This window comes from Fusarium graminearum, chromosome 4 (genome assembly GCF_000240135.3).
Source record: "Fusarium graminearum PH-1 chromosome 4, whole genome shotgun sequence".
NCBI lineage: Eukaryota > Fungi > Ascomycota > Sordariomycetes > Hypocreales > Nectriaceae > Fusarium > Fusarium graminearum.
In genome coordinates, this window is record NC_026477.1 from 3,900,040 (window position 1) to 3,916,167 (window position 16,128).

Genomic DNA, 16,128 nt, shown 5'->3' on the forward strand with positions numbered 1-16,128 from the left:
CCAGTATCAACCGCGCCACTCATTACGGCTTCTCAGAGAACCATGTCTCCAGATCAACAGCCCAGTCAACGACACCGCCAAAGTTGAGTCCCTGAACCCACTGAGTACGCTTGAGCTTAGTCGTAGGACCCATGTACGCAACCCAATCAGTCATACCCTTTCCCTGTGTTCCGTACGTCATGATATCAGAGTCAGAAGCCTTGTCGTACCAAGTCTTTGCAGTGACACCAGCCTTGCCCTTCTTGGCATCGTACGCAATAAGACGGATTTCAGCATCGGAGAGGTAACCGGGTTCACCAGTGCAGACACCGGGCTCGGCTTCGGAGACACTGAAGCTACCAGTGAATTGACATGTTACGCCAGTGCACTTGGGGTCCTTCATGCGGAAGCTGCGGCCGTAGCTGGAGATTCCGACGACAACCTTTGCGGGATCGACACCGGCCTTGGTGATCATGGCGAGGGAGTCGAGAGTCTCGGTCTTGTTGACGTGAGAGCGGAGGCAGTTACCGTCGGGGCAGCCAGAGTTGATCGTGGGGTTACCATAGTCTAAATCCAGTTAGTAAAGGTTATCAGATGTAGAGAGAAAAGGACTTACCCCATTGACCGTGAAGATCATAAGTCATGTAGACCATGTAATCAACAAGAGGCGCAATCTGAGTAACAGGGAACGGCTTCAGGTACCAGTACGCAGCAGGAAGAGCAACAGACATGGTCTTTCCACTCTTACCAATCTTGGATCTCATGATCTTGAGAAACTCAACATAGTTGGCAGTGTCAGTTGAAGATCCATCAGAACTAGCAGAGCCAGGGTACTCCCAGTCGAAGTCAACACCATCAAGCTTGTGGTTGTTGAGGACTGTCATGACATTGTACGCAAACTTGTTACGGTTGGCGGGCTTGATGGCATCACGGTAGATCTGGAAGGACGAGGCATCAGTAGAGCCAGCCCAGCCTCCGAAGGAGATGATCTTCTTCCAGCTTCCCTTGACCTCCTTGAACTTGATGAATTGCTCACGGGTAGCGGGCTCGATAAGGACTGAAAAGTCGCTTGTCAAGCCGGCAAAGGCAAAGTGAATGTGTGTGTAGGCAGTCGTAAGCTGAGGAAGCTTGGTGACGTCCATGTTCAAGCAAGGACGGCCAAGGTTGTAACCCTGGAAGTATCCGACGTTGAGGAACTTGGCAGGCTTCTTGGTGTTGCCAACGATGTTGGTTCCGCAGTTACCGATGCAACCAGGGGTGTTGACCTGGCTGGTACCAGGCGGGGCACCCTTGGCAGTAGTGTTGGTGCAGAAGTCGGAAGTGACACCGCAGAAACCATAGCCAGAGCAGCAGGCGTTGAGAGGGCAGGGGTTCATGCCAGCGAGATCCCAGCCAGTCTTGGCACTAGCGGGCTTCTTGGAACCAGGCTTCTGAGGACCGCAAACAGCACCAGCAATAGCCATAGGCATAGGGTTCTTTCCCTTGCTGAGACAGATGGGTTGACCGAGCTGGAGACGAGTGCAGCCGTTGAATCCCCAAGTGTTCTTGTTGACATCTTCGATGAACTTTTGTGTGATGCCGAAGTTCTGACCCAGAGAGTAGCAACCATCACCAGACTTGATCTTGTAGATGAAGCAAGTTCCATCCTTGGAGGGCTGGGGGGTCTTGTCAGGGAGGGTACCAGCACTGCAGCAAACCCACTGCTTGGGGGCAAGGGTGGAACAGAAGTTCTTCTTGTTGTTGTACTTGTTGAAGTTGGTGGTAGAGACCTTGCACTTCTTGGCTAGAGAAGCACAGCTGTCACCGGAAACAACTTGAATGGCTCGGCAGTCAGCACGAGGAGCAAGAATATTGTCAACACCGGCGAAGCGAGACTGAAGTTCGACGTTGCGGGCCTTGACAATGTTGGTGGTGAGAATACCAAGGTTGATGGATGACTTGGAAGCTCCGGCGATGCTGATACACTTGCCGTTAGACCAAGTCCTAGCAGCGGCCTGGACAGATTCAAGACCATCGACAGAATCGGCAGCAAAGAAACCGACAGTTTGGGCAGTCTTGTCACTGGCATCACAGACCTGGAATGCCTGGACACCCTTCTGGAGACTAGCCCGGGACTGACGAAGGGTGCTTGAAGCACTACCCTTCTGAACCTCGGCACCGACGTAAAGACCAGCGATGGAAGAACCAGACTTGGCGAAGATAATGGTGGTTCCACAGACAGCGCCGTTGTCGAGATAATCAGCGAGAAGACCAGCAGCAGCAGCGACATCATTTCCAGATCGAAGAGCACCGCTTTGACCAAAGGCAGAAGACGTCTTGACAGTAGCCTTCTCAGCACCACAGTTACTAGCCAAGGAGACAGACGTCTCAGCAGCACGAGCCTCAACACGACTTCCCAGCTCGCGACGGGTAGTTGTAGAAGTGGAGGTAACACATGTGTATAGAGTAGCAGAAGCGCTGTACTCGTTCTCAACGTTGAGAGCGAAGAGCATTGGAAGGTCACAGCCAGCAAGCTCTTCCAAGCTGTGGATCTGTGTCCAGTTGACGGGATCAGCACCTGCTTCGCTGCATGGTCGAGGACATCCCTCAGTGAGGGGACTGGAGATGGGATCTTCGGTCTTGATTTCGCCGACGGGAGGAACGGGGTTTACATCTCCGGGGTTGGTGGAGTTATCCTGAGCAGAAACGACAGAAGAAAGGAATGTAAGAAGGAGAAAAGAAAAGAGTGACTGGTTTCGAGCCATGTTTGGCTAGCAAAGAATTCCGCAGCGGAATTCGTTTGCCTTGGTAAAGAACGTGAGGATGATAGAGAAAAAGAGGGAGAGTGAGCGATTGAGACACACAGCAAAGGATCGATGGGGTATCGTGGTTTTAACCGCCTGCGTGAGACTGACAGGCAGAGACTAGAGAGAGCGGCGCAATCTCAGCCATTGTCGAAAGAGGCGTAGTCTGGCATGTGTCTGCCTACGTCTGTGTCTCTCTGGTGAGAGTCCAGTGTTGGTCTAGTCATATCGAGTTGCCCGATTCTGTCGCTACCCCTGGCTAGTGCAGGTCCGGTTGTCTGTAAGGCTGCTGCTGGGAGGTGCTGTTGACCCCAGTCCGAGACCCTTGAAGTGTCTCTTTTTTCCAAGGGAGAGGGATCGGTATTGTCTGGGATGTTGATAATGGTTATAAAGAGCCGCATATTGGGTTCTGAGAAGTTGTTGTCGATCCTTCTACTCAATGATGTTGAGATAGGTTCAATACGATGATGATTCTCATCTCAATGTGACCCAAGGGATTCGGCCGACAGACTGACTTTCTGCCCCTGCATGGCTCGTTAACTCCGGTGATTTCCTCTTTAGCGCAAGTCTTTTTTTCTCACATTTTGAGTCTAGATCTTTACAAGTTAAATCAGGCTGTTGGTTGTGTGATCCTTCGACGTACTGTTAGTCTCTCCACCACTTTTGTACTGGAGCACTAACAGGCTAATCTGTCAATCTAACCGCTAGTTCCAGGAAAAGCGGCCCTTTTGTTGCGCCTTTTCACGAGGAAAAAAAGGAACAGGGATCATTGATACTGTCTTAGCGAGGCACGAGCTAACCCCTGGTCTAAGTTAGAGTGAATTAGCAAGCGAGGAGGACATTGTCCATCACAGGATGCACGTGTTTTCGGCTTTCTCGCATCATTTGGTGAGATGGGTAATTTTAAATATTGGCACTTCTTGTGCTGACACGAAAAGCCACCTTCTGGGGAATATCGATAGTATCAACGCGTCTCGTCTAGTCTAGCTGACCGTTTTCAGCCACTGGCATCAGATAGTAAGGATACACGACATGTCTTTACATGGTATCTGTACAATCCCTTCGGCTGAGCGGCCGAATCCTTTGCCAAGGGAGAGAGAACGGACACATGACATTAACCGACGACCCGTTTCTTTGCTTTCGTTTCTTGAGTCATCTTTCGATATTTGCAACTACTAGACCGTATCTGGAAACTCAGCCCTTTCGAGGGTCCAACCGCGAAAAGACTTGGCGTTTATTTCGCCGGCCCGAGGCTTATTAATTCTGTTGGTTCGATGTATGTTGGTTCCAACAAGTTATAACGTAACATCGCTCGCTTTGATGAATAGGCGAGTCAGGTTGAGCAAGGCAGCAGTAACGTTTTTGATGATGACTGAATCAGTTACCCAAAAGAGTCATATTGAGACCTTCACTGATCTTCCGCTAGGAAGGGAAATACTACGGCCATACTCTGAAGAAGGCAGCTGATCGTTATTTTGTTTCTGCAGAGCTTGTTTGTTAGCATGTTTGGTGGGTGGATGATCAGTGGAGCGTCTGCCTTGTGAGGCCCCGTTAAGATAGAGTTGATACGGTATCAGGTTTAGTGTCGTTTTGAAGCTATTCACGCTCTTCTTTTAGGCAATTTCCGTGGATAGCTTGGCGATCCACTGTTACAACGGGGCCGAGCTTACCCTAGACATTTGTTAAATAAGCATGGGAACCATGTGAGGGTGACAATTAATACGAGAAACGACGGGAACAATGGTGGAGAAGTTGCTTTGATCACAAAGAGAGTTGATCAAAGCAGAGACTTAAGTTGTAAAAGTCAAGACTTGGCTGACATTTGTAATCATGAATTGATAACTTTGTGTCTGTCATAAAGTCTCATCAACTTCAGTACGTGGATTCGGCGTACTTTTACTGTGGAAATAATTGACGTGAATTAATTGTTACACAACTACCCTATAAACCATTCCAGATGAATGATGAAATTGCTTCATTTTCATTACATTGATTGGAGAAATCATGATGTCATCTGCAGCAATCCTCCCTTGTCTGCATGTTCGTCAACGTCACCATGATTCACTCAAATGAACTGCCTATGGAATACGTGATATTTAAACACAAAGACAAATCTAAAATCATTTTATCCTATACTAAACTCACACACATAACTACAATATGCAGTCTATCCTCCAAAAGGCAACAGGTATTGGCCCCCAGGTCATCAAACCTGAGAATCTCCAAGGCCGAGTCGCCATCGTGACAGGCGGCGCTTTAGGCATCGGATATGAAGTCAGCCGAGCTCTCGCGCACGCCGGCTGCAAAGTCATAATGGTCAACCGCAAAGAAGAACAAGGCACGAGTGCTATCGAAGCAGTCAAGAACGAAAAGCACGACGCCGACATTGACTGGAAAGAATGTGACATGGGTAACCTTTCTCAGATCAGAGAAGTCTTTGGCGGTTTCCGTGAATCCCTTGATCGACTTGACTTTTTGGTGTTGTCAGCTGGTATCAACACCAATCAGTTTGGCCTGGACTCTGATGGAATCGAGAGACACTTTGGTGTCAACTTCCTTGGACATTTCTATGTCTGCAATCAGTTGTGGCCTCTGTTGAGAAAGACGAGCAAGATGGAAAACGTATCACCTCCCAGAGTCGTCTTTGAGGCCAGTGAAATGCATCGCCTTGCGCAGCTGTCCAATGTGCAGTTCAAGACAAAGGAAGAGATCAATGACCCGGATCTGGACCCCACTGCTCGATACAACCGAACCAAACTGGCCATGATCTTATTTGCAAAATACGGCTTGGCTGGCAAGGTTATTGCCGAGAACAAGGACAAAATCTATGCCCTTTCTGTCCATCCCGGAGCAGTAAGTTTCTCTCACAACATCACCATAAACTCAATACTGATGCAACATAGGTCAACACTGCGATGCAGCAGCAGTGGAAGGATGCTTACCCCGGCCTTACGGGCAAGCTTCTTTCCTGGACTATGCAGGCGATCGGTCGAGATGTCGAGCAGGGTTCTTACAGTGCACTCTGGGCGTTGACTTCCTCCCGGATTGAAGAGGAAAACTTAAACGGCTACTATTTTGTCGATCCTGACAAAGAGGGTGAGGAGACAAGTCAAGCTTCGAACCCAGAGTTGGCGAGTAATCTTTGGGATCTCAGTACGAGTTTTATCAAGGAAAAGTTGGGTGAGGATGCTTTGGCAGACTGGAACGGTTCTTAGATGTCTTACTATTGATGATACATGTTCATGATAAAGTTGGTATCGATTCAGATATAATGTAGTTGGCAGACATTCGTTTCATTACTATCATACAACCATAATTCATTATTCCTTATGCCTGAGCATTTGTATCGGCAACAGACTGCACATCAGCAGCTGTCGATCCCTTTCCAGGAGGTCCGCCCTTTGCCCGAGCCTAATAAAAAGTTAGTAAACTATTATCTGTCGAATAGTCCAGCTTCGACTTGCCTCGGCCCTTTGTATCTCAGCGGCATCCTCCTTAGTCACCTCAGTAGGAGCCTTCCTCACAACATCGCCAGCCTTTTCCAAAAAGTTCTTTTGTCTATCGTGCATACTTTGAGCAGTAGCAGCCGCGCCACCCTTGATGGGACCACCGCCTGTCAAGCTAGACTCTTCCGAGGCGATGGCTGCAGCTTCGGTTTGGGTGATGGGGCGACCGTCGACGGCTTGAGCCTTGATGTCGTCCTTGGTGGGAAGGTTTGACATTTTGTGTATTGCGATATTGGACGTGTAAAGTGAGGGATTGTACGATTGTCGTTGAGATTTGAGATTAGTATCAAAGCTGGGGTTTGTCGAGGACAGTCGTCGTTTTATCACAGTGGAATTACTTATGATATCATAACATGGCTTCGTCACAGATCCATAAAACAGCATAAGCATTTTGCCAGGATCATCGTAATAATGACTTCATAATGAAGAGTATGAATCGATTTATTAATGAGATGCCGATTTACGAATTGTGTCTCCTCGTGATGTAGAGAACGAGGACTATAAAGCTTAAACTCCGAGTCGGACTGTACAAATAAGTTGCAAATAAGGATAATTTATAGATTAAGACAAAAACTTCGATGTAAATCTCAAATATTGGCATGACATAATTCGCGTAGCGAAATAGTATAATCTCGGATCGCTGGCGTGATATGCCTTCTATCTCGTGTGTAAACCACAACGACGGCTAGAAAGGAACTGATGCAAGGAGACGAAGAAAATGTGTTGGCTCGAGAGGAGCGACAACCAGCGAATGCGACAAGTCCCATTGTAATCTTCACAATCCGTAGGATATCGGAGAGTTATTCCGGGACGGATGAATTTTGGTAAGCGTTGCTGACAATCACACCCTGGTCTGACTTCGGAGACTTTTCATACTCGTTCGTTGATTGTCACGATCAGTTTAACCGCGCGGACTTGGATAACGATTGACCGAGCTAAACAATGTACCTTGTATCTCTCTTGATTTCTGGCTGGGGACTACGTAGTATAAATAAACACGGGTCTCCGTCACTGATGTTATCAAATCTCCTCAGTATTCTCAGTCTTCTACTCATTCTGCAAAAACATTCATCATGTCCGCGTTGACATCAATTCAGTTCACACCAATCCTACTGAAAGGCGTCTCAGCTGTTTTCCTCTACCAAGGCGGTGACCATCTTGTCCAAGGCGTCAAGAAATACCTTTCATCAGACGAACGAGCCAAGCTTCCATCAGATGTCGTCACTCTCATGGATTCACAATACCGCTTCTTAGGAGGAATGTATATGGGTCTTGGTGCAATTGTTGGCTGGACAACCTTTGATATTTCTGAAAGACATGTCCCGTTGGCTGTCATTATGGGAACAATAGTGCTGGCTGGCATTGCAAGGGCTGTATCAGGCGCGGTATTCGGGTGGGCATTTCCATGGCTTCGACGAGCTACTATCGTTGAGATTGTTGTACCACCTTTGATATATTGGTTTGCCATTCGCAAGTATATTTGATGTTGCAAATGATGGGCTGGTAGTGGTGGATAAGTCTACGGTGTAATAAACCTTTGAATTACCGATAAACTTTTTGAAGACGTCTTATAGTCGAGACACGTTGATTCTAGGTTTCAGTATAGAGAAAAGTAGCTCCTAACCAGAGTGCAAACATGTTGCTTAGGTAGAGTCTGAGCTTGCGAGATCCAGACTTGAGAATACTTCACTGGACTCTTCCATTAACCTCGAAAGTCTCTTGGAACCGGGTATGGCAGAAAAGACGTTCGAGGAACTTGACAGTCTTGTCAGGGAAAAGACTTGTACAGCTATGGATATTCTGTACCAGGAACAGTTGAAGGGGATGATTCGGGCTAAAGAGAGCAGAGAGTAGAAGGAAGAGAGACTCCTCATAAAACAAGATTGTCTTTTATATGTTTAGTATATGCGGGATGCATAGAGTCAATCAACCTCTGGGCAATCAACAACAATTCTATATAAATACAATTAGATTGCTTATCATTTGATACATATCACATGTTTGTATCAAAAGCCATTGGCAAGTGATAGTTAGTTCAAGACGCTAATCCAACACCCCTGTTCGCATGATCTCGTCTATGCTCGCTTCGCCACGACACGAGCCAAAGTTAGTCAGCATCCAAACAAACAAGCGGTAAGGCCCTCCAGCCTTTTATCTCTGCAAATTTCATCAGCCCCTTTTGTCTTTATCGTGGGAAATCATTGTAACATTGAAACTCGAAACCAAACCAGACCAGCATCATGACTGACACCTATGACGTACGTAATCTGTTCCCAAACTCTATATATTATGTCTATATGCTGACGTGATTTTGATTACAGCTTCGTTGGAAAGGTACTTATCTGTTTCGCCGTGTCTCAATTCGTCCGTACTAAGTATCAAACACAGTTCTTCTCCTCGGCGACTCTACAGTAGGCAAGACAAACATCGTCAACCAATTCACACAAGCCCAATTCGATGCAGAGTCCAAGCCAACCCTGGGTGTCAAGCCCACCAATAAAATCGTCCAAGTGGGCTCCGACGCTGTCAAGGTTAACATCTGGGATACCGCTGGCCTAGAACGATACCGTGCCTCTGTGAACTACTACCATGATGCCGTCGCCGTGCTGATCGTCTACGACGTTACCAACCGCAAGAGCTTTGACAATGCTGCTCGTTGGCTCCAAGAGATTCGCACGCACGGTGAGCCTGGCATTACCGTTATGCTTGTAGGCAACAAGAGTGATTTGGGCAATCTGAGAGTTGTAGAGACTCAGAGGGCTGTTAGGACTGAGGAAGCTTCTCTGTTTGCTCGTACGTTGAAATATTCCCGATTTGTTATGTGATTGAAACTTATATGCCGCAGGTGAAAACAAGATACCCTTTGCTGAGATATCCGCCAAGTACGCAAGCCAGGTTGAGACAACTTTTCAGACTCTTTTCAACAGTAAGTATGTCTTTTATAGTATTTCGTACGTGATAGCTAATTTGATTCATTTTAGATATCAGCAAGAAGATTTCTGCAGGCTCGTCGTAATGACGGAAGAATCTAGAGAATTCGGTCCCAGGACTCAGTTTTATGTTGTGTTTGTTTGGATTTTACTTTGTTTGGTTAGAGGTAACAGTGGAATTTCTCTTCAGAAGCCAACTATTGGCCATTTTAATACATCAGACCTGTTTTCAATGGATGATTTTACTTCCCTCATATTTCAAGGATGTGGAAACTGGCTCTTATCTTTACTAACTTGACTGACTGCAGGGATCTGAAACTCAGTTAGTGAGAGAGTTAGTTGATGATCATCTGTCTGCCTAGGGCTGAATGGTTGCAATCTTTTCATCTCACTAATTTCCGGCTCACCAATCAAAAAGCAAAAAAGGGCTAGTTGTGCTTACTATGGGTCAGATTTGGGGGTTGAAGTCTAGACTAATCGCTGCGGCTCGTACCTAGAGCGAATCTTTGCTGATGCAGGTTCCAGGGGTCCAAAGATCAAATGATTACAAATTTAAGCTTGAATCCCCTTCTTCATCTTCTCTTGTATCCGTTTATACCCATCTCAAAATGCCTGAACGAAAGTTCGGACTGATTGGCGACTACGATATATCGCGAAAGTACCACGGTATCAACATCCCGAAACAATGGCAGGCCTGGGAAACAGCACACTTGTTCCGCGTAAAGTCCATCGCTGAACAGCCTGAAGTGCCTGCGCGACTTATCTCTTACGGCTGTAACAATGGCGACCTGGATGCTCTCAACTGCACAACTACTTGTGCCAACGCGACGCTCATGTACAGCAAGCCAGAGAACCTGTGGAATTGCATGACCCTTGCGACACTCGGTATGCTGGTTGGTCCCGGAAACGACACGATCGATCGGGAAAATGAGAAGGAGATGGATGATATCTTCCACTTTGGCACCGTGGAGAAATTCAACACTCTTAATGTCTTTACGAAAGTGAGGAGCTGTGCTTGGGCGTCGTGTTCCGACTCGACATATGGGCATTGCACAAGTAGTCTACACGACTTTAAGTGTAATCCTATAAAACCTAGCAATATCGAAAAGTTTGGAAGAGTCATGGCCAAGCCTTATTGTCAAGCTGCCAGTGCAGGTATTGATCTGGATATCGCAGGACAAGGAGTGAGTAGCCGTTTACAGTGATTCGGAGTACAAGTTGCTAACATTTGACAGATTGTGACTGCGTATATGATTCAGCTGGTTCTTGTACTCTTTCTTTGTCTCTGCTTCAAACTCGCAACATCCTGGATCCGCACGTTCGGTCGCGTAACCACTTCATTCCAAAAGGGTTCTTCACTACGCGACACGTGCCAACAAATACAAACGAAAGTGACAAAGACTAAATTTGCCAATGCTGCATCTTCTGCTATGCGCGACTTTCAAGAGTCCCAAGCCCTTTTCGCCGCCACAGTCTCCATTACAGCCATCATCACTTTTGACGGTGGTAACAAAGCTGGCCTGGCAAACATGCTCACTCTGTTCTCCTGGATGTTCAACCATCGTATCCTTCAGGGTCTTATCACAGCGGGTATGTATCCCGTCCTGATGGCGCAGTTGGTCATGCATCGAGCTGGAGAGCGTCGCTTCTACACACTATTCTTCGTTGTACTCTCATGGATATTCATGACTATCATCACCGAATTTCAAGACTTCAACGCCGATGCTTTTGAGCAGCACCTTAAGCAAGTTTCCGCAGTGGAAGCTTGTGGAAATATGCCTGGCCCGATGAGCTTCTGCCAGGGTATCAAAGAGAAGAAAAGTTACGAGTTCTTTGCGACGACCTTGGCATGTAGATATGTTGTTCATGTCATTATGTCTTGTCTTATCATCGACTACATCTTCTACTTTATCAAGACACGTTTCTCTAAAGATGAGGTCAAGTACACACAACTTGGTGGAGCTGCGCCTTCATTCCTTTCATTCACAGAGACGAGAGGCGCCAGACGCGGGTTGGGTATCTTCTGGGCTATGGTGAAAGTCCTAACCGTAGCCATGATCTTCGTCAGTCTGCATGAGATGGTACAGTTACTTGATATGCATACAGAAGAAGGTGGACTTTCCAATTGGGGCTTTGGTCAACTTGTTGCTGTTGCTATCTGGTTCCCTGTGGTTATCAAGTTCCTATGCTTGAATATTGGTAAGTTTGCAATGCCTATTGTATCACTTGAGGCGTTACTAACCTGCGCAGTTGGACCAAGAAAAGAAGTAAAACAGACGGATGACAAGCAAAATGGGACACAAGTATTGGAGTTGGTCAGCCATCCATACAACAAGGACCAACCAGTCCCAGGACCTATAGTTTAGTTTTCTTTATAATACAAGTTCTGGATTATCAAAACTTTCCCAAATACTACCTCCTACTAAGAATCCCAAGCAAACCAGTCAAACATGACGTCGAAAGGACGCTTCGTACCGCGCGGTCCTTCCACTTGTGCACTGGATGGAAAATTGTTAACCGTCTCTTTGGTCATGTTCCCGCTGGATACATCCCCCAGTGATCCAGATGGAACACAAAGTATATCTGACGGGAGCCACTCCAGATACTGTTTCAAATCATCGCCGATCTCATCGGCGAGCTCAGCCTGAATTTCTTTAAAAGTCATGGAGAAATTGCTATCCAAAGTCCTGGTGTGCGATATACCGTCACCGGGAAACTTTTGAAGCAACTCTTTGTCCTTCCCCAAAGTGCCCCTGTCTCCAGCTAGAACGACAGCAAAGCGGCGGAACACGTTTGCAATGTTCTTGAGGCGTTCACACAGAGGGGCCAGTAGCTGGAACTGATCGCGTAAACTAGAGTAGTACGAAACTGTTGTTGACAAAAGCTCGATGTCGTGCTGTTTTGTAGTTGTAGTTCTAGACGCACGACCTTTCACCAGATCCTCAAATATGACGAAGAATGGTATGAAAGGGAAGTAAAGCAGATGCCTACAGTCCAAAGTTTTAGCTTCATTATTGCGAACACTAAAGTTTGGGGTCTCACCAGGTCATAGGATTGTAAATGGACGTCCAATTAGAAACTAATGATGGAAGAAGGGAGATAGCCTCTCGTGCAGCGTCAAGTCTTGAGCCCACACAAGATGCATCAGCCCTAGTGAGAACCATGAAGACATGTAGATACTCAAAATTCATGGTGCTTATGCCCAGTGACATTTCTCTCAGCTGATTCGGACTCGATAAAGCTCTTTCTGTGTTGAAGATGTTGTGAAGGACCTGTTCATCGTTAGCCACTTTGTTCATGCCAGTGATCTGGGTTTCTCAGTCAAAGAGTAGCTCGCACCTGATTTGTTCGAGTATGCCATTCCGTCAGATCTTCTCTTAACTGGTTCCTACTTGTCCCTAGGACTTCGCTGTTGACCAAATATAGAACATCACCCTCCAAACTTGCAAGTTCCATTCGCGCGAGGAACATATGGGCTCCGAAGATAGATGATTGTGCTCGCCCATCTGCGGAATCAGATCGAGGCTGAAAACGTGTTAAGTGCCCCAGATCCGGGAGCGCAACTTTGGCATATGTTGTAGACGGAAGGAAGCAAGGGCGGCCAAATGCTAATGAGCAAGACTTATCGACAGCAAATAGCATCCAGAATAAACTCAATCGTCTCTGATGTGTCTCGGAGTCTGATTCGGTAGACAAGTGAAGTCCCAGTGCCTCGGCCTGGCGACACGCATGACCCACAAGCATCCACGACAGACTTGGAGAAGCATAATCTTCTCCATGGATGGCTAGTAAAATGAGAGTCTGTAGATGTACGAGGTGTGGCTCGAGGAAGATCTTGCTGTCATTTAGGGCTAGCTTGACGTTGTGTCGAAAGCCCTTTGCTTCTGTGCTTTGATCCTCCGATAGCATTGCAAGAATCATATAGTTGATATACACGATCCAAGCTTTTCGTGAAACTCCTTCGGGTTTGAATATTACTTGGAGAACGAGCTCTTCGGATGGTGCCGTGAAGAATGCATCACCCATGCAGACGCTTTCTAGGAATTCTGCAAAGATGTTATCTATCACTGTGTTCCCTGGGGTTGTACTCTGAACTTACTTCCTATCAACTGGTAGCCCTGAGCCTTTGAAGGTATATAGAATGAATTCCCTCTTAGCTGGTTATCAGTTACTGTTGTAGTCAATGAAGTCGATAGAAACTGTAATTCGCTGGCAGCATTGTGGTGAAGTGATGTAGATAAACTTCCGGTCGCTTTTTGAACAGAATTATGTGCATCTTCGAATACTGAAAAAGAGTTATGCTTGCCAACATACAATCTGGAAGTTGAATCGTCGGGTTCAGCTGGAGTAGTGTGAAAGCTTAATTCCTCCTTCTGCGAAGTCGATGAGACCTCGTTTATGGCGACCACCGCTTTGTTAACGACATCAGTCAGGTCTCGGATTGCCTTCTCAATGTTTTGTAGTCGAAGTTGAACATCATTGGATTTCTTAGTATTTGTCAAAGGAGCTGTGGTTGTCGAACTGGTACCAGTATCCGGAATATCCCGTGAATAGTTACACGGAACAGGCCATGGCTTGCATTCTCCGCATTTGGGAAGCTCCCTTGTGCATCTGACAAAATCAGATTTGATATCCTGGGACCGGAGACGGGCTATACCTGAACTTCTTGTGCCTGCAGTAATCGCACTAGACTCCGCATCAGTGTCACGTTGAAATTTGGGTAATGGGCGACTTACAGCATAACGAGCTAGAGCAGTGCTAGTCATGGTAAGTTGTGAGACTCTAGGGATGTATATGGTGTTAACAGGAGATAAGGAGATTGAAATGAAGATGTAGGAGGGAAAGTCGTGATTGTCATCAAGTCCGAAGAGGTGAAACCTTAATGGTCAGCGTCGGGAATGCAAGTGCTTACCATCCGAGGTCAGCCAATCAGATGTGTTCATGTCGGAAATCAGTCGGATGAGATGCTTGAGATATTCATCCGAGTCAAAATTACTCTGGCGGTAATTGCTAATACTGCGGATAGAAACAAGGGTATAAGAGGCTGTGGGCATGCCCATTTCTACATCTAAGCAACTGTTCCACCCTGTCTTCATTTTCGAATACTGCCTTATCACGTACCACACATTCATCTTCAACAAGAACCAGATCTCATCATGTCGTCCTTGGCTTCACAAGCACCCATTGCCATCATCGGAGCTGGGCCAGGAGGTCTAACCCTTGCACGTTTACTCCAAGTGCATGACATCAATTACATTGTATACGAGCGAGATGTTGACCCTAAACCCCGATATATAAACCAAGGAGGCACTTTGGACATCCATGCTTTGTCGGGACAACTTGCACTCAAGGAGGGAGGACTCTTTGACAAGTTCAAAAGCATTGCCCGTTGGGAAGGTACTAGAGTTTGCATGCAGAACCCATCCGGTACGGTCAAGTCGGTGTTTGGACAGGATCGCGATGCACCTGAGATTGATCGTCTGCAGCTTCGTCAGATGCTGCTTGATTCTATTCCAACTAATAATATCAAATGGGGACACGGTATAAGAAGTATCAAGAAAGGAGTAACGCCTGCTGAGCACGTTGTAAACTTTGACAACAATACCTCGGCCTCTGGTTTTCGTCTAATTGTTGGCTGCGATGGAGCATGGAGCAAGGTTCGACCTCTTGTGAGTAAAACTTTTTATCCTATTCACGTCCACACTAACTCCCAAGTAGGTTACCTTAGTCAAGCCGGAGTACTCAGGCAAAGTGTTCATCGAGGGAAGCATCTCTCATGATAACCCCAGCTATGCAGCGGCTGTTGACGACGCCGGACCAGGAGTCATGTTAGCAATGGGACAGCACAAGATGCTGGCAGTTCAGCAGCTAGCTGATCATTCCTATCGCTTTTATGTCGGAATGGACGCGCCCGAAGACCAACATCAGAAACACTTGAACGTGGTTGATACCGACAAGATGCGCAAAGAGTTTCTATCATTACCAGGCTTCTTTGCGAATTGGGCCCCAAAGCTCAAGAAATATCTTGCCAACGCCGAAGGTCCGTTTCACGCGTGGCATTTATATCGATTGCCGGTTTCCTCCCTTGCGTGGAACCGTGTTCCCGGTATGACGCTTCTGGGAGACGCTGCTCATGTTTCTACTCCTCTCGTTGGCGAAGGCGTGAACATGGCAATGCTCGACGCATTGACGTTATCAAAAGCTATCGTCAAGTGCAACGAAAGACCTCAGATTGGAGAATCAGAAAAATTAACATTGGAAAACGCTCTTGAGGAATATGAGAAGGAAATGCTTGAACGTGGTCGGGATCACATCTCGCGGTGCATGGCCCGTGAAAAGAAATTCTTTTCCGAGAATGCTGCTGAGGACTTCATTAACATGATTAACGGTACGATGGGAAACAGCAAAGAATAGAGTCGGATTGCACTTCAAGAGCATGGCACATGAAAGTCAGGTCCAGTTCTTATTACCGCCTTTAATCACAGAATTGGTGATGTAGCCCAACTGGCCCTCATTCACACACAAGAAATCAAATCGATAGTTTAAATACCTACTACTAGTTATAAAGTAGTTAACGTTTTTGAGTACGGTTACAGAAGTCTTATCGGGCTGACCCAACGCAGCATGTAGGCGATCGGCTGCGAGATAGAGTCAAATACGTTTGCGAAGACAATGTCGAGTCCGTTGTTTGTGAAACAATTAGTTTGGATGGCGTCATAGAATCCAGTAACATTTTTAAATAATGGCATACTACGTGAAACAGCCGTATCTGAATAGGAAATACGCAGGACCATTCCAGAAGAACCACCTGCGTACCTGAGCACACCATCAAGTGCAGATTCCGTATGACAACAGGCCATCACACAGTGTCGAGACATATGCACCATTGTACGGCAAGCATGAGCCTCGCATGATACGGGAACAAGTAAA

At 46.7% G+C, this 16,128-nt stretch overlaps 8 protein-coding genes across 8 annotated transcripts; 5 read left to right on the forward strand and 3 right to left on the reverse strand.

The window, feature by feature from the left end:
* Positions 1 to 22: 22 nt before the first annotated feature.
* FGSG_07569 (uncharacterized protein) lies at positions 23 to 2,723 on the reverse strand (the record flags this gene model as incomplete). The annotated part of the gene is made up of 2 exons (XM_011329047.1): positions 23 to 546; positions 596 to 2,723. The coding sequence occupies 2 exons, from the start codon at positions 2,721 to 2,723 to the stop codon at positions 23 to 25; spliced, it is 2,652 nt and encodes an 883-aa protein (XP_011327349.1).
* A 2,199-nt stretch (positions 2,724 to 4,922) lies between these two features.
* On the forward strand, positions 4,923 to 5,977 carry FGSG_07570 (uncharacterized protein; the record flags this gene model as incomplete). Its single annotated transcript, XM_011329048.1, has 2 exons — positions 4,923 to 5,615; positions 5,666 to 5,977. 2 exons carry the CDS (start codon positions 4,923 to 4,925, stop codon positions 5,975 to 5,977), a joined length of 1,005 nt encoding a protein of 334 aa, XP_011327350.1.
* Positions 5,978 to 6,089: 112 nt separating this feature from the next.
* Positions 6,090 to 6,484, reverse strand: FGSG_07571 (uncharacterized protein; the record flags this gene model as incomplete). The annotated part of the gene is made up of 2 exons (XM_011329049.1): positions 6,090 to 6,161; positions 6,194 to 6,484. The coding sequence occupies 2 exons, from the start codon at positions 6,482 to 6,484 to the stop codon at positions 6,090 to 6,092; spliced, it is 363 nt and encodes a 120-aa protein (XP_011327351.1).
* Positions 6,485 to 7,341: 857 nt separating this feature from the next.
* FGSG_07572 (uncharacterized protein) lies at positions 7,342 to 7,752 on the forward strand (the record flags this gene model as incomplete). Its single annotated transcript, XM_011329050.1, has 1 exon — positions 7,342 to 7,752. One exon carries the CDS (start codon positions 7,342 to 7,344, stop codon positions 7,750 to 7,752), a length of 411 nt encoding a protein of 136 aa, XP_011327352.1.
* A 756-nt stretch (positions 7,753 to 8,508) lies between these two features.
* Positions 8,509 to 9,284, forward strand: FGSG_07573 (GTP-binding protein ypt3; the record flags this gene model as incomplete). The annotated part of the gene is made up of 5 exons (XM_011329051.1): positions 8,509 to 8,526; positions 8,590 to 8,602; positions 8,657 to 9,061; positions 9,114 to 9,194; positions 9,250 to 9,284. The coding sequence occupies 5 exons, from the start codon at positions 8,509 to 8,511 to the stop codon at positions 9,282 to 9,284; spliced, it is 552 nt and encodes a 183-aa protein (XP_011327353.1).
* Positions 9,285 to 9,806: 522 nt separating this feature from the next.
* Positions 9,807 to 11,469, forward strand: FGSG_07574 (uncharacterized protein; the record flags this gene model as incomplete). Its single annotated transcript, XM_011329052.1, has 3 exons — positions 9,807 to 10,382; positions 10,434 to 11,397; positions 11,459 to 11,469. 3 exons carry the CDS (start codon positions 9,807 to 9,809, stop codon positions 11,467 to 11,469), a joined length of 1,551 nt encoding a protein of 516 aa, XP_011327354.1.
* Positions 11,470 to 11,620: 151 nt separating this feature from the next.
* Positions 11,621 to 13,964, reverse strand: FGSG_07575 (uncharacterized protein; the record flags this gene model as incomplete). The annotated part of the gene is made up of 6 exons (XM_011329053.1): positions 11,621 to 12,185; positions 12,241 to 12,470; positions 12,538 to 13,244; positions 13,298 to 13,300; positions 13,371 to 13,450; positions 13,513 to 13,964. 6 exons carry the CDS (start codon positions 13,962 to 13,964, stop codon positions 11,621 to 11,623), a joined length of 2,037 nt encoding a protein of 678 aa, XP_011327355.1.
* Positions 13,965 to 14,354: 390 nt separating this feature from the next.
* Positions 14,355 to 15,828, forward strand: FGSG_07576 (uncharacterized protein; the record flags this gene model as incomplete). Its single annotated transcript, XM_011329054.1, has 3 exons — positions 14,355 to 14,867; positions 14,917 to 15,586; positions 15,770 to 15,828. 3 exons carry the CDS (start codon positions 14,355 to 14,357, stop codon positions 15,826 to 15,828), a joined length of 1,242 nt encoding a protein of 413 aa, XP_011327356.1.
* Positions 15,829 to 16,128: the final 300 nt, after the last annotated feature.